We start from the raw sequence: 23,271 nt of genomic DNA on the forward strand, positions 1-23,271 counted from the left end.
AATCATGAAACTTATTTTAAAATATCACTTGCAAAATGACTTGACTTTTTAATCAGATGTTTAACATTACCCAACAGATACGCAGAAAACAGAAACTGTTACTGGTCGACGATACTTAATCAGAGTGGTCAGGCAAACATTTCTTTACATGGAAAACTCGGATGTAAAGGAACTACATACATCTCAGTGAGTGGAACATCCTCGCAGGTGCAGGAAGCTACATTCTTCAACAGAATGCTCCCCCCCCCCCAACTACATCTCCTGTTTTCCAAACTGTGTATCTTTGTAATTACTTTGTTGGTCCCTACAGTCTCTGCAAAAACAAATCTGGGTGTTTTTTTACCTTGAGATCACGGTACACAATCTTCCCGGAATGCAGGTAGTCCAAGGCAGAGACGATTTCTGCACCATAGAAACGTGTGCGGTCCTCCGAGAACACCCGCTCTCTCGACAAATGGAAAAACAGCTGCAGGGTAAACAGCGGGGACAGGATTGTAATAATTACTGATTTAGTGGGGAAATTAACACAAACATAAAACACCTCTCATCACCATATTGTGGTGATAGATAGCATACTCTCAGTGGACACTGAGCTCTCTTAGACAGCAGCTGGCTTATCTTTCCCAGGTTTCCAAGGGGAGATTGCGAGCTGTTAAATCAGCGTTTTAATCAATACACCAATCTTGTTGAAGGCATTCTGCTTGCTACTCACTTAACCTTCAGTTACCGGAGGAGAAAGTACGCCTCGTCGGATTGCCTTGCCCCTCGCGGTACTGGGCTGCACTCTCCCAGAGAGTAGGTGCTGAGACATTATTAAAATAAATGCACGCAAGCTTAGATGTAATATTTCTATTTAATTATCTGATTTACATTTGATTTCAAAGAAGGGATTGCTGATTTGCTTAAGCTGACTGGTGTGAACGTGGTCTATTCTGCATCTGTTGATTCATCACGCTATCTCTAGAAATGTTTTCAAAGTCTGAATCTATGTTTTCTACGGTGAGAAATGGAAAGGCTTTTAGTAATGTCCACAATGGTCTGAGAAGCTCCCATTATTCCCCTTACAATTCTCAATGTCTATCCGTTCTATTTTCCAAATAAACTACACCACCCATCTTTTCTCATATAACCACGTAAACCATGAGCCTAGCCATTTAGTCAATCACCACTCGACAGTTGACAAATATTGATCGGGTGCTCACTCTGGCCAAGCATCCTGCCCTCCACTCGGTCAGCTCTCTGTAAGAAACTGCCTAGCTCATCTGTTAGCTCGACAATATATGAGGAGCAGGCTTCGGGCACTACTGACCTCTGTTGTCCTATTTCAAATCCTGTTTCTATATTAAGAAACCCCCAAGAACCATGAGCGATTCACGGCAGATACTCAACATGTGTCTGTCAGAATGAGCCAAGCAGTCCAGGTATTCTTGACTTGCAAGATCAGAAATCAACTCTACCTTCATGTGGATTAATGACTTTCAGCTTCTACACATTTATAACACTTATCGTTAACAACATCTGTTCCTCACACACCAGATCATAACTTAGGTAACACACGGGCAGTTTCCTACAGATTCCGTCCTTTCTCCACCCCAACCTCCACTTAGGAGTCTATCATTATTTTGACATCAACTTTATGCACAGCCCATTGTCATAATAAAGAGAAACAGGCAAGATCATGCACCTATTGCCAAAAAAGACTGGCTCAACATTAATTACAGCAAAACTAAAATATTAGGCAGACAGTCTCTAAACTTTAATGCTCTCCATTATTTTGGCATATTTTATCAAATCTAAGATGCTACTGACTGGGGATCCATCACTGTTCTAAGTAAGAAAAACAAGGTCAGTTAAATCTACGACATGTTAAATGTGCCTGACAAAGGATCAAATATACTATGCCAAAAATCAAACCAATGTGTATAATTACTCAGGGAGCATTTTCAAAATTCATTCATTCATATATATATATATATATATATATATATATAAATATATATATAAATATATATATATATATATATAGAGAGAGAGAGAGAGAGAGAATGCATACATGCAGGCATATGTGTGTGTGTGTGTGTGTGTGTGTGTGTGTGTGTATTAGCCTTCAAAGAAGGACAGGGAGTAGAAAGAAACATAGAACATCAGTAAAATCATTCTGAATAACTTCTGGGTCAAAATAACTTCTGCCATGCCTTATACAAAACACTGCTAGCTCTGATGAAGGAAACCTTGTGACCTCTATATAGATTTGTAGATTTATAATAGTGTTCTAATAGTAGCAGTTAAATTTATAAATTTTCTTAAAATAATGTCAAGCCTACTACCCACTCATGCACTGTGCAAAAGATATGGATGCTCCTTCAGTTGATATAATACATGCAGGATTCTAGATCTTTATTTAGACCATATATCTTCAATTTGTCTCCTAGCCAATTTCTATAAAAATATATGCTAAAAAATTACACTTAAGGAGGATTCTATTTATTTCTCAATCTGCTGTCCTCTGATGTCTGCCCTTGATACTTCATGGAACTTATTCTTATTAAGATAACCAAGAATCTCTGAATGGCCAGATTCAATTGTTTACAGTCTACAGCTCTTTCTGTTCTGGAGCTTACTACATCACCTGTTACCCTCTCCTTCCTGAAACACATTTTTGGCTTTGGTAATACAATTCACTCCTGATTTTCTACCTAAGTCATTGGATATCTCTTGATTTTGAACCAACTTTGCATTTAGTGATCATCAATTATTTTAAAGTCGCTATGTTGAACACAGGGAAGAGAAAAAACAAACAAAAAACATACACAATGATTAGGACAATCCCTGACCTCAAAGTATTCAACTTAAAGAAGGAGATACATGCATAGATAGAAAACAAGACAGCTCTGATAACTTTTCTAACTCGGTTTAAAATGCTTTGGAGGCAAAGAGTGATTAATCTTTACTGAGATGATCCAAGGAGACTTCACAAATAAGAATGGGATTTTTCACAAATGGAGAATATAAGGGAAACCTACAAAAGACTGCTATTCAAGTTGTATCCATCTTTATATTTCTAACACAGCCTAGTACAGTACCTGCACATACCAGGTAACTAATACATGTCTGTGAAAGAACTAATTCTAAAGAAGAAAAACAGCAATGGTAAGAAAACACACCCATGGAACACACGTAGCTGAAGAATAGTAAAATTCAGGGCAATGATAGGGCTTAAATAAGTAAAAAAGATGAGGCCACATTGTTGAGGACCTTGACTGCCAAGATACGGGGTTGAGATTTATTCTGAGAGGAGGAGGGTCAAGAGTTTTGGATCAAAACAATGAGCATAATTTTAAAAAAACCCAAAACTCTGGCAGCATTAGAGAATCAATTAAAAAGATCTGAGGCTACAGTCGGGCAAACAATGCCTGAAGTCCAACAAAAACATTACTGAGCACCTACTAGGGCAGCTGTTGTGCAAAGCAGACACTGAGACATGGTAGCAACCCGCAAGGACATTGTGACTTGGTTAGAACAGCCGGATACATAAAGAATTCCACTAAAAATACGGTTGTTATAAAAGACAGAACACATTTAAATAAGTGAAGGAGCATCTTTGACGCTATCAGAAGTTACACACGAGCTGAACAGGAGCTTCTGAGGGACCTCAGCTAGAGTGATGGTCGCAGGCATTTCCAGGGAGCCCAAGGTCCCGAGGGAACTTGCTTGCACCACTGGGGTCAAGGGAGAAGTCTAGAATGTGGGAGTTTCCCTGGAGGGTTGAGTGGATGTTGCAGCCACAGGTGATGAGGGAAAAAAATGGGGACGGGAACAGAGGGGCAATGGATTTTCTTTGACCTATTACCGTGTAAATAAGCATTTGATACCGCAGCTTTGAAATGATGGGCCCCAAGGTACAGAGGCAGGGTGGGAGTCATTTATATAACGTACTGTAAAAGCCCAGGAAGCAGGGGGTAGCCCAAGAATTCAGCAAAAACTGAAAACAGATTTTAGCTTGGAATCTTAGGGTGTCGCTGCACATAAGGACAGGAAAGAGATGGAGTCCTAGGAGAAATATAAAAGGAAAGAAGAACGCATCTGAAGAATGAAGGAGAAGGAAAAAGTAAGTTTCAGGAAAAAAGTAACGATTACCAGGCATAGGAATTAGGCCCTTTGTTACCTTTCAGGGAAGAGCTGCCCTGCTTACACGAGCTCAGAAGAGGATGAAAGGTGGAATGTTACGTGCCTCCTTCAGGAAAAATGAATGAGGTGAGCCAAGATACTGCTGCAACAGAAGACTGCTGCTGCGCCACATGAAATGACAATACTTTTGTTTTTTTTTAATCCTCACCCGAGGATATTTTGCCATTTTTTGTACAGATAGAGTGGGAGGGAGAGAGAGGAAGGGAGAGAGAGAGAGAAACATCGATGTGAAGGGACACATCGAGTGGCTGCCACCCGCACGACCAACCAGGGCCGGGGACAGACTGCAACCGAAGTACGTGCCCTTAGCGGGAACCGAACCCGGGTCTCTCCGGACCGCAGGCCGACGCTCTAACCGCTGAGCCAAACTGGCCAGGGCGAAATGACAATACTTTTAGGAAAACTTTTCCCTGAAGGGACTGAGAGATGCTATAAGGCTACAATTCACATGGCACGGGCGCACAGATTAAACGATCAATCAAATCAGACAGCCAGAAACAGGTTATTTTGTGAAAATTTAATATATGATAACATTGATGATGACAATGTGACCAAGTATATGAGAAAAATATGACTATTTAATAAATGGTGCCATATAGTTGGTCAAATTTGGAGAAAAGTAAAACTTAATTTTCATCATAAAAAAACACATTTCAGATAGTTCAATATAAAACATGATGCTATTTTTTAAAACTCGAAAATATGAATCAATAGTTATCTGATCTCAGGATGAAAGATATTCTAAGCAGAAAAGAAAGGAAGCAAATCTTAAAAGGAAAAAAAGGAAACACTGGTAGAATTAACTACATGAAATAGTAACAATATAAATAAAATTGAATATTTGTAGCAAATATGACAATGCAAATGTCCACCACCAGCAGACAGGTAAGCAAACGGTGGTGGAGCCAAGCCCTGCCTATGGATGGTGACTCAGCAAGAAAAGGAGCAAACTACTGAGAAACACAACAAAATGCACAGTCTCCGAAACATCAGACCGAAGAAAGCAGCAGACACAGAAGAGTGCACAGTGTCTGCCTCCATTCCTGAGAAATTTCAGACACGGTGAAGCGAGTCTTGAGGGTCAGCGCACAGACACCACAGGCTCCTGTGGATGCCAAGCAGGTGAGGGAACAGTCCAGCAAAGACTGACGGCAGAGGCACTCCAGAACTTTCCGAGCCAATGAACACGTTCTCTGTCTTTCCTGTAATGAGGACTCCATGAATGTGTTTGTCAGAGGTCTCGTAACAGTGTCAAGTGAGTCCATCTTATTGTATGTAGATATGTGCCTAGGTAATGGAAATAATCTAAATGTTCAAAAATTGGTAAGGATTTAATAAATTATAGTTAATTAGTAGACTAGTATATATTTTATAATATTAAATAAAATGTAATATATATACAGTTTAGATAGATAGATAGATAGATATGGAAATATATTAACATGGTTAAAGCAATTATTGCTAGATGGTAAAATTTTGAGTGATTTCTATATTGTTTTATATCTTGAAAATTACTTACAATTATTTGTTTAATATCCGTTCCCCAGAACACTATGCTTTCCTTAAATGCAGAAACCATCTTGTTCACATCATAGACTAAGTGCTGAGCACACAGCACAGTAACTACTTTACAGCAAGCAACCAACAGATCCACATTTTTAACTGAGTTGAAATAACTAACTGGCTTTTCGATGTTCTCTAAAGTGAATATGTACTGCTCTTACTTTTATAATAAAAATTATATAATGGTTTCTAATAAATGTTCTGTGGGTCCTTGTACTGATTTAGGCTTGTGACACATTTAATCCCCTCATTTCTTGGTTGGTTGTTTGTTTGGCAGAGGCACAAGGAAAAGAGAAAAACTATGTAAGTGTTCTATAGCTTTGCGTCCTCAGCACTACGTCTAACATGTGGCACATATCATGTGCTTAATAAATATGTATTGCAAAGAATAAAATTAAATTCAAACTACTTTCTAAAGAATTATTTATAAGAAAAATAAGGTTTAAGGTTTTGAAGGTACAGTATATCAGAAACTTTTAAAAATCATATATAATAACTGAATAACCTTATTTTTATTTCAAAATAACGAGCTACTTGCTGCTCAAACGAGCAGCATATCTTTAGAAATTTAAGTACCTTTAGGCAAAAACTACATTTTTTTTATATTGAGCTTAGCTATACTGTAGAAATACAGTAATGTAAATAGCTTATTTTAACCTACTAAATATACAAGTCATCACAAAACCAGAATGCTTATTCTGACAATAAATTGCTGTATTTTGAAAAAGTTATATTCTTAATACAACAAACTTCCCCAAATAAAGATCTGGACTTTAAAAATGTTCTGAGACATATCACTGCAATCTTAGATTTTAAACTCAATTATCTTTTTTTTCTTGCAAATACTGCCTACATAGTTATTCCTTTGTAATATCAAAAGACTGGTTAGCTAGAGAATAACAAAATATGCTCAATACAAGTCTCATTAATTTCAATGATTACATTCATTATCATAATATTAACTGAAATTGGAACTTGAGTATCCTAAAGACAACTAATTAATTAAGCAGCAAGACGTGGCAGTCTGTGAAATGACGCTGCTTACCATGTCCTTTGGATTCACGAAAAGACCCCACATGAAAAGAAGGGCTCTAGTTCACCTGCAGGGAAACTAATCGACAACACTGCCTTCGTCCATTCTGGCTGCTATGAAAAGTTCCACAGATGGAGAGGCTTATAAACAACAAAGATGTGCTTCTCACAGCTCTGGAGGCTGGAAGTCCACCATCAGTGCACCAGCACACTGACATCAGGTGAGAACCTGCTTCTGGTTCACAGCCGACTGTCTGCTGTGCCCAGAGTGGAAGGGAAGCATGAACTCTGAGTTCTCCTTTACAAGGCTCCGCCCTCATGGCCTAATCACCTCCCAGAGGCCCCACTTCCAAGTGGTATCACATTGGGGATTAGGTTTCAACACAGGAGTTTTTTGGGGGAAACAAATATTCAGTCTCTAGCAAATACTGTACTACACAACTGAATAGTATTAGTTACAATACAAAATAAACATTTACTTACTTTTAAAAGATCAAACAAACAAATTCTTATATTTAGCAGGTAATTCATATTAATCATCTTCCAGATAATGTTTATTCTTTTCACAAACTGAGCTCACAGCTCATACATTTCACATAGCAGAATTAATGTAAAGTTACACTTGGTTTCTGAAGTAAGTTTCAGAAAGAATAGTGATAAAGACATGAGATATAAACAAAAATGCCATATTTCAATATAAAATTTCTTAAAATACAACTTAAATGCTTAGGATGCTACAGGACAACTGAACCATGAAATAGTTATTTGGTAGTAACTGTTAGCTATAAATGATCAGCTAAATACCTTTTCCTCAACGTCTTGCCCTCTTCTTACAAGTATGAAAATGTAAAAACAATTTAGATCACCAACTAGGTCCCTGATATCTGGAAAAGTAGCTGTAAGGTGGTAATTTTTAAAGTAATGCAAGATAAAAGCTAAGAAAAGTTTCTGGGATTAAAAGTCACCTAATGAAAATAGTTAATAATGTGATAAGTATAAAAAATAGTTATTTGAAAAATAAATTTAATTCCAAATCTACTTCTATAATTAAAATTATTTCTATTGAATTATTTTATTAAAACTATATTAACAAGGTTAAAGTAGATATTGCTCAGTTCTACCACATTAAATATAAATACATTCTTTATTTAGAGGACAAAATACACTTTTAAAAAGGCAAAAATTATCAAGGTAACTATTTTTAAATATTTAAATCTATTAGAATATATGTGAAATATATGGGTTATTTATGAAATACATTTAATACCAATACAATGAAAATAATAAACATTATCTTTTTGAGCATTAAAAGCCCTACATTCTAACAACAACCATAAAAACTATATAATGCTATCTCTATATTACAGGTGATTAAATATAATAAATCTAAGTTATTATTACTATTACTATAGGCACTATTTTTGAGAGTCGTTACTTAATTGGCACTGTGCTAAATTACATGCATTATATCATTTAATCCCAAAACAACCTTATAAAACATGCACAATTTTTATGTCCATCGTACAGATGAAAAAAACTAAAGCTCAGACATGTTATGAAACTTGTCTAGCATCACACAGCTATTAAATGGTAGAGTTGATATTCAAACTTAGATCATCTGTCTCTAAAGCATATCACCTATCTTACTAAATATAGTTTCTATTAATTTGAGATAACAAATGTATAAATTATTCCATTAACGAGAAATTTCATTTATAAGCCTTCTTTATAATTGCATAGTGTATGAACTACCTAAGAGAAAGAACTCTGTGTAAGTACAGCTGCCCTATCAGGATCTAGAACTGGACAGGAATTCAACAAATCTTTGTTACTTCTACCATTATAAAAACAAAATAAAGCAGCAGAGCTAATCCAAAAGTGAATGTAAACTGAAAAATAGCAAAAACAGTCAATATAGAAAGAAGGCACAAAGAGATTTTCCAAACAGGAACAAAGAACCAGATGGGGTATATGAAAGAAATAGCAGTATTTAACTGCAACGATTTGTATGGTCACATTGACACTTCAAATTTAGAAGGTAGAAATGATCAGATTGGATTTAAGTATGAATCAGAAGTATAAACTAACTATAGGCAGCCTATAAGAAAATGAAAGGAAAAATAGATAAATCCACAACTGTGGTTGGAGATTTCAACAGTACTCTCTCAGTATTTGATTTTTTTTTTTAAGTAGACATAAAATTAGTAAGGGTACAGAATAATTGAACAACATTATATTATCAAACAATTTGACCAACCTAGCTGGTATTTATATGACACCCCCTCAACACACCAGAATACATTCTTTCTAAGAACACATAGTACATGCACCAGATAGAATGTATTCTGGGCCAAACCCACATCTCATTAAATTTTAAAGTATATAAACTATACAGCATCTTTTCTGAACACGGGTAAAGTAAACTATAAGTTAAAAATTTATATGGAAACCCTCAAGTATTTAGAAATAAAACAATACACCTTTAAACAGTCCATTAGTCAAAGAAAACATGACAAGTGAAATTAGAAAATTTGGGAAAAGAATGACAGATATAACAGATATAAAATAACATGTAAAACATATAACATTAAAAATGCTGAAAATATTTACATATATATAAATATAACAAAAATTGGTTTCCATATGGACCTTTATAACATTACACAATTTTATTAGGAAAACCAGCAGGTTTGAATAAATGCTTGCTTTAACTTTCCACATTAAGAAAGAGAAAAAGAAAGCAAATTAAACCCAAAGTAACCAGAAGAAAGGAAATAATAAAGAGTAAAAATCAATGAAATAGACCATCCAAAACTGATAGAAGAAAAATCAAACTCTAGGGCTAAACATATCAATAAAAAGTATTAACTTTTAGGAAGACTTACCAGAAATTTAAAAAAAAGACAAAAATACAAAATCAGTAATAAAAGAGAAGTCAGCTACTGACCCTACGGACAGTAATGCTATAATAAGTAAACATTAATGCATTTTAAAATGTAGATGAAACTGACAAAGTCCTGGCAACACAGAAACAAAGCAGTAGACCTAAATGTAAGTGATAAAACTATTAACATTTCTAGAAGAGAACAGAAAATGTTAATAAATTTGGGTTAAGCAAAGGATGTTTTAAACACAAAATGCATAAACCACAAAAGAAAAATACTGATGGATTGCATTTTATCTAATTTATAAGTGGTGTCCTTTAAAAGACATTTGTAAGAAAGCATATTAGTGGTTACCAAGCCATGGGGTAATGGGTGGAATTAACTTCACAGGGGCATGAAAGATGAGTTGGGGGATAGAAATGTTTTGTATTATTATTGTGATGATGATATACTGCTTTACTCATTGGTCAAAACTCACTGAATGGTAGACTTAAAAGTGATGAAGTTTAATGAATATAAATTATTCATGAAAAAGATAATTTTTGCAAAACAATAAAATTTATATTTCAACAATAATATTTGTTTTTTAATTTAAACAAAAATATACACAGGAAAAATATTCCCCATTAAAAAATGAAATGGCCGACCACAGACTGAGAGAAAATATTTGTAAAACATATATAATAAAACACTTGCAAATCTAGAATATACAAAGAAGTCTGACTACTCAATATTAAAAAACAAACAACTCAATTAAAAAATGAACAAAAAATTTTAACAGATACTTCAATAAAAAAGATATGCAAATGGAAAATCAGCACAAAAAAAGATGTTCAATATCGTTAGTTGTTCAGGAAATTCAAAATAGAACTATAATATACCAACTAGAATGGGTAAACTTTTAAAAAGCTAACTATTCCGCCCAGCCAGTGTGGCTCAGTGGATTGAGCCTACAGCCCACGGACTGAGAGGTCCTGTTCTGTTCCCAGCTGGGGCACATGCCCAGGTTGAGGGCTCGATCCCTGGTGGAGGACCTGCGGGAGGCAGCCAATCCATGTTTCTCTCTCACATCAGTGTTTCTCTCTCTCTCTCTCCCTTCCTCTCTCTCTAAAAAAATCAGTAAAAAATAAATTTAAAAAACCAACCTTTCCAAGTGTGGTGGTGATCTTAATTAACATTCTGGAAATGCAAAGTGGGACAAATTGACAGTTTCCTTTGAATTTGACCATAACCAAATGACACAGAAATTACATTCCTCGGTTTTTACCTAGGATAACTGAAAATATATGTCCATATAAAGATTTGTACTGGAATATTCACAAGTGCTTTTTTTCATATAACCCCAAACTTCAAAGAACCCAAATGTCTATCTATTAGTGATTATATATACACATTAAGATATAATGGAGTAAAGCCACAAAGAAAAACAAACTACTGCTATACACAACAATATTGATGAGTTTTTAAAGTAGGATGCTAAGTGAAAGATGAAGAATTCAAATGACTACAAAGTGTTTTGGGATTATAGTTTCTAGTGTTTAAATATGTTCCATTCCATTGTCCTGCCTTTTCTCTTCACGATCCCCAATTATATAATATTGTATCTTCGGTTTTCATTCTCTTGAAATGCTCCCTCTGGGGTAATCCAACCTTCGTGTAAGAAGTCGGACTCTTCTGAGATTTCCATGTTGTGTCATAACCACGTGGAGAAGAAGAATGAAAACAGACAAATAGACTAACAAATAGTTAGTTCCTGCAGCTCCGCTCACCTCATGAGATTCTAGATACGAAAATCAGTGTCTTTGATACTGAGGCTGGTTACGTCTTTGCATTATTACTTCACATGCATTGATATATTAGTTAAATAATTTATTTTAGGCAAGTAGCCTTGAGTGTCATTAAGGTATATACTAAAATCATTTCAAGTTTATCTTGCCTTGAAGTTTATATGATAATGTGAATACGATAATGCATCCTTGACTTGGGAATCTTTGAAAAGCTTTGGGTAAAAACAATAGAATTCTGATATAACCTATATAGTATAATAACTAAAATAGCACAGAAATTAGCTTGTCAGACTCCTGACAATAAAGTTATTTATATATCTATAAATTTAGTAAAATATAAAAAATCATCACTATGAATATGAAATGATACTTTTAATTCAAAAGCCACCCAAATCACACCTCCATAAATTAGTAACTTGAACTAGAATGCTGACTGCCAGCACTCTGCCTTATGTAAATTTAAAATGAGATGATTTTGGTTCACTGAAGACAAAATGCCAGCCAAATAATGAGAATGTGAAATAAGTATGAGAGGATCTCAAGATTGGCATGAAACTGAAAGTCATATGCAAAAAATAAAATGAATTTTTGTCAAATAAATTAATATATAGTGTAAAATGAGCTAAATATGGACAAGGATAGTAAATAAGTGGAATAAGTGTTAGGATTATTTGTACCCACATAAAGAATAAAGAAGAATGTGAGGAATTTATCAGATGAACAACATTTCCACACAATGATTTTCCTTTACCCCCTCACCCCCTAACGAATCTCGAAACTTCCAGGAGATTTCAGCCTTCAGAGTCAGAGGCCTGATTCATAGGCCGAGGAGAAATACAATGAGAGAGAGAGTCTGGGGACAGTCCTAGGTGGAGACGTTCTAAACCAAACTAGACGATGGCAACACTTCAGCGGGCTTTCCATGTCCACTGTCCCCCTAGAATATTTTTCTGCTCACATGAATTTGGTAATACCTAAGCTACAAAGAGACTGGCCTGGGCATGTGAGCAGCGGTGTGATTTTATAATTTTTTTCTACAAATCTTGATTTACTGTTCAACTAAGGTTGCGCTGAACTCTCTTTTTTTAACCGAACCAGGACTCTCTGGTCCGCAGGCCGATGCTCCAACCGCTGAGCCAAACCGGCCAGGGCCAAACTCACTTTCATAACCTTGTTCTACTGAGCTCCAAACCAACCCTTGTACATTCTCCATTACAACCCAGGTGCACACCCTGTATCCCCCCAGGAAAAAGGAAGAACCCCTGGTACTCTGCTAAGGAACGAGGAGGAGCTGTCCAATGCAATGGAGATTTTCCCATCATCCTCCTGCAGGCAGACTGACTACACCCTTATACTGAACGCACTGGACCTGGCTGCCAAGGCTTCTCTGACCTGACTCCTTCTGCCCAGGATCTTCCTTAGCTTCTCGCAGGACCCACATGTCTGACGTTGGTATCTCCAGGGACCATTCCTGACCAACAGTGTTCTGACTCCGGATACTTTCCTCACACTGACATTTCTCCACGCCCTTGGTCTCAGCACTGCTCTAACTTTCCTACGCCCCGATATCCCCACTGGGTGCCTCGGACGGAGGACGATCACCCGGAATCATTCCTCCGGCGTCCCTGTCCCTCTGGCTAGGCAGTGTCCACACAGCTCCCCGAGCAGCAAACAGACGCTGTCCGATGTTACTTCCCTATTTCGTCATCAGGTGCTGGACACTCTGGTACCTAAACATCAGTAGAATTGATTCCTTCTCACTAGCACTGTCTCAGCTCCTGACCTCACCGTTTTCGGAACTGACTACAGAAACCTTCCCCAGGGCAGTGGTCTCCCAAGTAGTTTCCAATTCCGTCTTCTCCAGTCCATGCTGCTGCTGCAAGGTATTCTCTCTCAAACACTTTTTTTTAAATCCTCACCCAAGGATATTTTTCTTTTTATCTTCAGATAGAGTGGACGGGAGGGAGAGAGAAGGGGCGGGGGAGAAACATCGATGTGAGAGGGACACATCGACTGGCTGCCTCCCGCACGGCTTTGACCAAGGCCTGGAATGAACCGCAACCGATACCTGCCCTCGACTGGAATCGAACCCGTGACATTTTGGTCCACGGGTCGACGCTCTAACCACTAGGCCAAACCAGCCAGGGCTCCAACACTTTCTTACAGAAATCCTCCCATGATGCACCACTGCCTCCAGGTGTTGCTGTGGATTGTATGTGTGAGTCGATAGCTTCCCTTTACTTCCATTTCAACCTTATTTCAAAACCTAAGCGCCACGCTTAGTCTTTTTTCTGCAGCAACTGAGTTTTCTGCATCTGTTCCCTGGGCAGAGTAAATGACATGGTGAAGCTGAGGCAAAGCCAGAAGGAAGTAAATCGCCACTGATTGCCTAACAGATTTCCTCCCCAGAAATGATAAATCTAAGAACTGAAATAATCCCACTAAGTCTCACCAATTAAATAACTATTTGTATTTATGAAGTACACTTAAAATATATAAGTATGTTTGATAACCTGAAAGAATAAAAAATTGGGAGAGTACATACACAGAACTTTCATTTTTACTAAAATTGTATAAGTGGAAATAATTGAATTTTCATCACATATATACTGAAATTCTGAAAAAAGAGAAATGCCAAACAAGAGAAATAATGTAGGAGGTTCAGTGCTCAAGAAAACCATCTGGCTAGTCTGAAAATCTGCTTTTGTGTGTAAAATTTTTCAATAACCTTCAATTAATTAACTGCATAAGTGCTCTAGGTTTAGAGTTAAAGTGCAGGTCCTACCCAGCTCGCTCCCGCTAGGAAGCCTCCCTTCTTCCCCCACCCAAAACTTCCGCTCCTGTGCGGCCCCAAGGCCATCAATCAGTACCTGTGATTGTTATCACCTTCTACTTAGTGTAATTTTGTTCTTTATCTTTGCTACTCCTTGAGGGCACGATCTATGTTTAATTCAGATTTGTAGGCCCCACAATGTCCACCAACGTGCCTTGCACAAAGACTTAATAAATATGCATTTTTAAAGCACATTTGAAGATACTCCCGCCTGAAGAAAACTTTTTAACTTTTTTCCCTACAATTAACGATACAGTACATTACTTCCCTTTCTTCTTCCTACTTCCTAGAATTTCCTACTTTATCACTTTTGTTAGCTTCTTTTATCCTTATTGCCCAAGGAAACTGGTTCATCCATTCCCTTATTTATTCCCTCAAACCATCCAATAAATATTTGTCAAGTTCCTGCCATGTGCCAGGTAGTGTGTAAAGTGCTGGGGTATGTTGATGAACAAGCCCTGTAGGGAGCTCAGAGTCTAGTGGGAAAACCAGACATGGAAATAGGTCCTTGCGAAACAATGTGATAATTATAACAGATGTAAACACGTGATACTGTGTAAGGGAATTTCTCCAATTCAAGAGTGTTTCTCCAAGATTTAGCTGCAGTTTGTAGTTTTCCCTTTATTATTTTCTCCTCTGGTCATTTACTCATCTATCAATCCATCCATTCATCCATCTATCCACCCATCCATCCATGTGTCTACCTACCTATCTTCCTTCCTTCAAATTTTTAAATAGATAACATATATCTGTGGTAGAAAATATAAAAGCTGCACAAGAATACATAAGTGAAAAATAAGTCTTCTTCCAGCCACTGAATTCATCTTCCCAGAGATAGGCACTGATGCCCAGTGTGTAACTGTAGAGCTAGTCAATGTACACACAAACATGGATGTGGTCTTACTTTCTTTTCACACAATGAGTGGTAGCTTGCTTTATAATCTGTCTACACTGTTTATTTTCACTTCATAACCTACCTTAGGAATTGTTCTGTATCAGCCCATAATGAGCTGCCTCATTCTTTTTAATGGATATAGTATTCCATTGCAGCCTGGCCAGTTTGCCCAGCGGTTAGAGCATCGGCCGGTGCACTGAAGGGTCTTGGATTGGATTCCTGGTCAAGGGCATGTATCTTACTTGCAGGTTTGATCCCCGGCCCTGGTAGGTAGGGGTAGTTCGGGAGGCAACCAATCAATGTGTCTCTCTCACATCAATGTTTCTCTCTCTCTCTCCTTCCTTCCCTTCCACTCTATCTAAAAATCAATAAAAAAATATCCTTAGGTGAAGATTAACAACAACAGAAATTCCACTGCATAAACATAACACAATATATTAAAGCATTACCCTAATGAATGTTCACTTAAGGTATCAGAATGCTGCAATAAATATATTTCTCTATATATCATTCTGGTATATTTGTAAATATGTCTTTAGGATAAATTCTAGGAAGGGAAATGACCAGGTCCAAGAACACATGCATTTTAATTCTGATAGATACTAACCCAGAGGTCTCATCAATTTAATCCCCATGAAACAGAAAACATCCACCTCCACAACTTAATTCATCACCTTTATGGGAATGGCTCCCAAATCTGTATCCATAGTTCCGACCCCTTATTTTTATGCTCTGTGATATTTCCACACATGTATTTTCTTGGAACCTTAAGAAAAACCTTTTTAAAACTAATTTATAATCTTACCCTCAACACAGTATTCGTAAGTTTACTGTATCAATTAATTCTCTCTAATTGCAACAAAAATACATTTTGCTACTTCAACTCCTCAAGTTCTCACTCACCCACTGGTGCTCACCCACCGGTGACTGCTCACATCACCCTTTCTGCCTGGAATATCTTCTCGAACCAGTTCCCCTGCTGAGATCTCATTTAAGGCCTACCCTAAGTGCTAGATCACCCATAAAGCATTTTTTTATGAATTTATTAGCACTGAGCTCTTTCATCATATATTCTAATTTATAACATAATACGATCAATGATAAACTCCTTCATAGAAAGGGTGGTGTCTTAAAACATCATGATGAACCCACTCCGCCTCGGCACTGCAACTGTGCTCCCAAATGAAGAAGTAAATTTCTGCAATGAACTAATTCCTACAAGTCACATAATTGCACAGGAGAAAATACTCTATACAGGATATTTCATTGATTCTGGAAAGTAAGACTTTTAAAGTCCATGTGATATAAATCCCTGTTTATTAAATTTAAATCTACTTCAGAGAGCTTACAATGTGAAATATTTCCAATTAACTATTCCAGTAAATGATGATTTTCACACTGATTTTGAGCAAAACAAGGACAAAAAAGGATGAGGGAATGGGTGAAATATACCATTAACTGAATTTCTCTTTGAAACTGCAAGACCCTTTACAATTTCTTAAATATAGTCAAGGCTACTACACGGAAGAGACAACTCGGTCACAATTCTTCAACTGAGTCTAAAATGAGCAAAATAATTTTTTGTAAGTTTCACAAAACCTTAAGAATTTTTAACACATCATAAATCCTATGTTTCTAATTTTTAAAATTAAATAACACGACTTCATGATTTTACTTTTGGTAAACATTTTTACACTTGAAAAATATAGAGAAATGTAGACTATGATTACATTTGGCAATATATAAAAGTAGCTATTAAAAAATAAACAGTCATGACATTACATTAGGAATTATTCGACTCCCACGTACTCTACAGTAGAAAGAGCGACACAGATCCCTACCAAGAAGCAGAGAAGGGACATGTTGTAAGTTACATTTCAATCACTCCGAGAGGACTGACACATTACCACACAGGTGCCAATGCCGGGCTTGCTGATGACTCACCTCGCCCCCATTAACATATTCCATCACAAAACACAAACGGTCTTTTGTCTGGAAGGAATATTTCAAGGACTTGAAATGAAAAAGAAAAAATGTTATGTTATAATCCTACATCGTTATAATGGTACCAAAACAGAGCACTTAGAAACAGTAAGCATGACTGATGAAATGGATTATCATTCCTTACGAGTCTATTTACTTACTCCCCAAAAGTGCTTAAGAGTTTATGAGAAACATAAAACAAATTTTGTTTAGATCAGCAATGGGTATTGTTAGGGGAAACATTAAAATTAAATTTTAAGTAAAAATTAATTTAGAAACTGTGATGAGCACTTCTCAATCTAGTGTGCCATCCATTCATATTGTATTGGTCCCCAAAGTTCTTATCCACGTGACCTTCAAGTGAGGCCGACAAATTACTCTAGTAGAAGTCTAAGGAATATAGGCATAGTAGTCATATTTGGAGATCTAATATAGTTACAACATAACTTTTTACATAAGAGAATATAATATGAACCAATCCAATGGAATTGGTTCGTGTAATTTTATAGGTCATAAAAATATCAGGACATTAGAACTATCTTAATACACTAGACAAAAAACACATAACAATGTAACAACATTTAACCCCGACATCTAGTGATACCTCCGAAAATTCCTACTTTAGGTAATCCTAAAGTTTTAGAAGGTTTCTCCTTGTGAAAATCTAGCTGCTATATATTTTTTTTTGCCTTAATATACTTCACTAAAACCAGAAGTACACAGACACTTTGCAAATTATGCCTCAATTACAATCAAACTAGGAACAGGACTAAGAAAATCAGTTTGTTTCATAACAACTAAGTAAGTCACAGTTTATACGTCTAGTGAAGAAATATCATGACTTATCCTATCTTTAATTTAATGTATTCAGTATCCCTGTATTTCTTAAAGTATTCTATAACTAAAAGACGTCCAATCTCTACAAAAAAAAATTCAGTAAAGATTTCTGCCTTTCATATTCAAAGACAATGCTGCCTGATCAGTTATATACTTATTAGAAGCCAATAAACCATAGAAACAAAATCCTTACATTTACTACTACTAAACTTCTTAGTAGACCCTTGGTTAAGTCTACCATTTTCTCAGTGGTCTCCTTAAAATGCCATAGGTGTTTATTTGCTGTATGAATTTTGTATTAAAGGTAGTGAAATTCATGGGAGAAAAAACAATCTCACAGAAGTAGCAAGGGCCTAATGGGAGGGTTACAAACGCAGGCATATTGCAAATGTAATCCCTAATCCAGATAATTTCAAAGACATCTTATTTACAGTCTTCCCACACAGAAAATGGCACACCTAAATGAATGTTACTTAGAATGTTATTTTTCTTAGCTTAGTTCTGGAAAACTCGCTTAAAGTTGAAATGTTATGATGATAACATCTGTCCTCTCGTCACTTACTGTTAAAAAGGGATGTCTCGTGTTCTTTAATACTCTGCTTTCTGTGAGCGTGTGTGCCACTTCATCCTACAAGAGAAAAAGGCAAACCTTTAATATGTGTCCTAAGCACTAACAATAAAAAAAGTCGCCATTTCTCTAAGACCAGAAGAGGTAAAACCTAGAGACGGAAAAAGTCTTTATAATACGGTGACATGCTCCCTTTATTGCTGAGCTTCTGCTACTCCAATAAAATAAAATAAAATATGACTTACATCAGATGGCTATAAGATATAAATTCATATAAACTGAGTCATATTTAATCAAAGTATATCACCAAAAATCACCAAAAAAGATACCTTTCAAGAATTTGCTTATTGTTGATAAATGCTCCCAAACATCCTCCTTCGATTTCGCTAGAGAGCAATTCAGGAGGACAGCCTGGAAGAGGAGCTGGGTCACCCATGACTTCCTGCTCCCGTAGTTCACTGGCGTGTGTGCCACTGGAAGGCCCCGGGGCTCACGGTGCCAGGTCACAAACGGTTTCCATTCCCAGCTGGCAACGTTGCCCCAAACGAGACTGTCACCCTGTCCTTAAAAGCCTTGAAACCTGGCACTTACTGGGTCTGCTTCTGAATGAAAGTTCTTTTAAGCATCAGTTTCCAGAATAGGGAGGTTTCATCCATATTAAATATTTTCTCTGGCAAATAACTGTATTCCACAGTCAGCTTATGCCGTTTCCGAAAACCCTTCCGCGGCCTTCACAGCAGCCCTGCAGACTCCCCGCTCCGTTCACACTGGCGAGGAAGGCTCCGGAATCCTTACCCCACCCCGAGCTAGCAGCCAAGCCAGCACCCGAGTCAGGAGCAGTCTACTCTTTCAGCATCACAAACTGGTTTTTTTTGGCCTGGGCCGTGACCTTCATGGTGCTGCATGGGGTGCACCTCTGTCTGGTCTTCAATCCGTTCATTGGGAGTTTCTCCATGTCTGGTTTAGGCCCTTCCCCAATCTTGATTGGTCCCTTTGCGCTCACTGGGGCAGACTGTTCTTGTTCTTCAAGACCGCAGCGTGGTGGGACGCGGACAGGCCTGAACCGGGAGGAATGACCAACCGCCACTGATCTTCCACCCTCATGGTCGTTAATCACTTTTCATTTTGCTTCCAGGTCAATCGCTCAATATGGTCTCTTACTAGCAACATTAGCATTGGATTTGGTGCATTTAGGGGGCATGATGAACAGAACGACACTAGATTAAATCAGGCACAAGAGAAAACGATGTCATCGCGAGGCGTAGTGAAACGAGGCGGGTGAGGTTGCTGCTGGTGTAACAGCTACCTTTTTACAGCAAACCTATTTGTGCTACATAAAGAGTAACACACTAAAACCGTGGTAAGTATAATACGGTAAATACACAAACCAGTAAGAGTCATGTATTATCAAGTACTACGTACTGTGGCTGATTCTACTTGCTGCTTTCATAGGACAGGCAGGGCGGTAGTTGTGTTTACACCAGCATCACCGCAAACGCACTGGGCTAGACGTTATGATGCCACCAGGTGACGGGGACTTCTCAGCTCCACTGTAATCTTACGGGACCACCAGGTCCTTCGCTGACCTAACCGCCATTAGGCGGCACATGACTGTGTATTCATCTATGGTTAAATACTAAATAATGAATTTTTAAATATAATTGCTTTCAGAGAAAGAATCTTTACTGGGAATGAGATTTCACTTCTTGAGAATGTAAAACAAAACAATAGTCCCCCCATATTTATTTTCTCAATCCTCTTCAATTTATCACCTCCCTCTGTCTACACAATCTAAAACTCTCCCTCTTACTGTTGTGTGGTAACTGGGTTTTGGGGGGGGGGGCAGAGACAAGGAGCAGGAAACAGCACAGAAGAGGAGGAAGAGAACATCTGTACTCCATTATCGGGGACTTAAGGGTGTCACCTCCTTTGATCCCTGTAGCAACTCAGCAGGTAGGTTTCACAGACGGTAAACTGCTCAAGCCGCAGGGGACAAGTCCAGTCTGAGCCCATGTCTAAGCCCCACGTCAATGGTCATTTCCATGTCACACCACTGCCATCTTCACACGGCTTTGGATCTACTCAACCGGGCACCTGAAGTCTGTCCACATTACTTTCTCCACCTTGATCATAGGATTATCATGACCGGCGATCAGAAACTAGTTGAATCAAGATGTGTCATGTCTAAACTATTTCCTTCGTCCAATCAGAGCAACAAATGATCCCTGAAGGAGGAAGTGGAGCAGACGAGGAAACAGGAAAAGGGGAGAAGTTTGTACCTTGGCACATGTGTTCTTAAACCACGGCGACTACCAGTGATCATTAGTTACTTGTTCTCTGTCTTACTAAGCCATGTTTGCAGCGAGTACTTGTCTCCCCACAGGCGAGACACCCTGACCAGGCCCACATTGTGGGGTTCTAACTTTCCCCACACAGGTCCAGGTGCAGACGAGTAACACTCCGCTCTCCAGTTGTCGCTCTGTCTTCTCCGTTTCCTGATTTCTATTTCCATCCTCCTATCTAAAGACTTTTTTAACTTGATGGAGAAAAGGAAAGCAAGATTGTTCTCTGTTGTCTTTAAACACGACATCACCTTTCTCAAGTATTGTTATTTGAAGCTGTGTTCTTGCTCCTGTGACTTCGATGGAGGGCTACATGAGTTCCTTTGACTTCACTCACGACTTCATCACTCGGAAGCTGGTCTTTCTTGAATCGCAGAGTGCGTTGTTTGTGCTCACTGCCCTGCTCTACATTCCTGTTTTCCCTCTGTCCCTTCCAATTTCTAGTACTGGAATAAATCAATCTCACGTGCTCACCTCTATATTCCACATCAAAAGAGAAAAAAAAAATCACAAACATATTGACTAGCACTATTATAATCTCTTCTCCAATCTCAGCTAAATCTTCTGAGGATCCTTTGACTCGGGGCTACTGAGTTACTCTTCCATTCCTAATAAGGTTGTCTCAAAACGTTCCCAGGCCCTGTAGCAGGCCTTGCACGTGTGCTGAAATACACACAGCACCTGCAAGGTTACCTTCCCTACTTAGCTACGGAGCTGGGACTGGAGCCCAGGCTACCTGACTTCAAGTCCAGGAGCGTTTCATGAAGCTGTCTCTCTTTACCTCAACCTCGCTCTCTCACACTTTCGAACTGTGACCTTATTTCCTCCTCAGAATGGAAGCCATTAATAACAGCTGACACGCCTGACTACTCTCTTCTCTGAAAGCCTGGTGTTCAGGGCATCAGAATCTCTTCCTCTTCCTCTTCTCCAGTGGTCACCTCTTCTCAGTCTTTTTGCTGATTCCTCATCTCCGAACCCTTATTCTGATGCCCCAGCACTCGGTCCTCAGACTCTTCTCCTCACGAGGGACTCGTGCCCTTGGTGACTTCCTGCACACTCAGTGTAGCGTACGTGGTGACAGTCTTCCACTCTGACTTCTCAAATCCAGAGCATATGGGATATATTGCCAAGATGCACCACATGTTATGCCACAAAGGAAGTGTCAATTGATTTAAAAGATAAACGTCATACAAGGATCTTCTCCAACCATGCTGGGATAGAGTTATAAATCCAAAACAGAAGAAACAATTAAAAATTCACAAATGTGTGGAAAGTAAAGAATGCACTCTTTAACAACTAATGGTCGCAAGAAGAAATCACAAGGGAAATCAAAATAGAAAATACTGATAGAAAAATTTTAAAATAAAACAGAAAACACAACATACCAAAATGTATGGGACTCGGCAAAAGCAGTGTTAAGGGGGAAATTATAGCCTTTACATTAAAAAGAGATAGAGAGAGAGAGAGTCCTAGACAGAGTGGCTCAGTTGGTTGGAGCATCATCTTGTACACTGGAAGGTTGTGGGTTCGATTCCCGGTCAGGGCACATACCTAGATTGAGGGTTCAATTCCCATTGGGGTGTGTGTAGGAGGCAACCGATTAATGTTTCTCTCCTATATGATTGTCTCTCTCTCTCTAACATCAGTAATAATAATAATAAAAACATATCCTCGGGTAAGGATTAAAATAAAGATCCCAATCCACAAGAAACTTTACAACTAAAGGAACTAGAAAAAGAACAAACTACACCTAACGCCAGCAGAAGGAAGAAAATAATAAAGATCTGAGCGAGATAAATAAAATAGAAAATAGAGAAATATCAATGAAACCAAAAGTTGATTCTTTGAAAAGATTAACAAAATTGACAAACCTTTAGTTAGCTTAAGAATAAATGTATAAAGAACGAGGGAAACAGAAAAGCATCATTAGCAGACCACAGTAATGGGTGCTGTAGACAAGATCCTCTGACAGATGTTTAATAGTGGGCAACAGTTTAAGAAGAAGAAGGGTGTTTGTGTAGCTGCAGAGGGTTTGCTCTGAGACATTTATTAATTACGAAGGGAACAACCAGCTTCACGATGGCGAAACCTGGCAGACCACAGTTTACTCGGGTGATCGAGGTTCACGTAACAGCAATAAGGCATATGGGCATCAGTTACTCCCGGGATGGGCACTCCGGACTCCAACCCCAGGTCTTGTCAGACTCTAAAACGTCATAGTGTTAATCATTTCACTACGAATAAGCATATTCTCCTTCAAGAAATTGATAAATGGGTTTGTCGGGGGAAAAGCAGCGAGGAGCTGTAATACCCCATCGTTTGTGAAATACACCCAGCTCTGTCAGCTACTCAGAGAAG

The 23,271-nt window shown here is 38.0% G+C and overlaps 1 protein-coding gene across 6 annotated transcripts in view; it reads right to left on the reverse strand.

Annotated features, from left to right (window-relative positions):
* The window catches only part of AKT3 (AKT serine/threonine kinase 3), a 216,822-nt gene that overhangs the window by 43,412 nt on the left and 150,139 nt on the right, over positions 1–23,271 (reverse strand). For all 6 annotated transcript variants that reach the window (XR_004961421.1, XM_036277567.1, XM_036277568.1 and 3 more), the window contains exons 7-9: positions 18,566–18,631; positions 17,128–17,196; positions 344–466 (exon numbers count right to left, since the gene is read on the reverse strand). Coding sequence is in view for 5 of the 6 variants with exons in the window: in XM_036277567.1 (XP_036133460.1) it covers positions 344–466; positions 17,128–17,196; positions 18,566–18,631 (258 nt within the window). In the remaining variant the exon portion in view is untranslated. The remainder of the gene's footprint in view (positions 1–343; positions 467–17,127; positions 17,197–18,565; positions 18,632–23,271) is intronic.

The sequence above is a fragment of the Molossus molossus genome, unplaced genomic scaffold (assembly GCF_014108415.1).
Source record: "Molossus molossus isolate mMolMol1 unplaced genomic scaffold, mMolMol1.p scaffold_m16_p_23, whole genome shotgun sequence".
Classification (NCBI taxonomy): domain Eukaryota; kingdom Metazoa; phylum Chordata; class Mammalia; order Chiroptera; family Molossidae; genus Molossus; species Molossus molossus.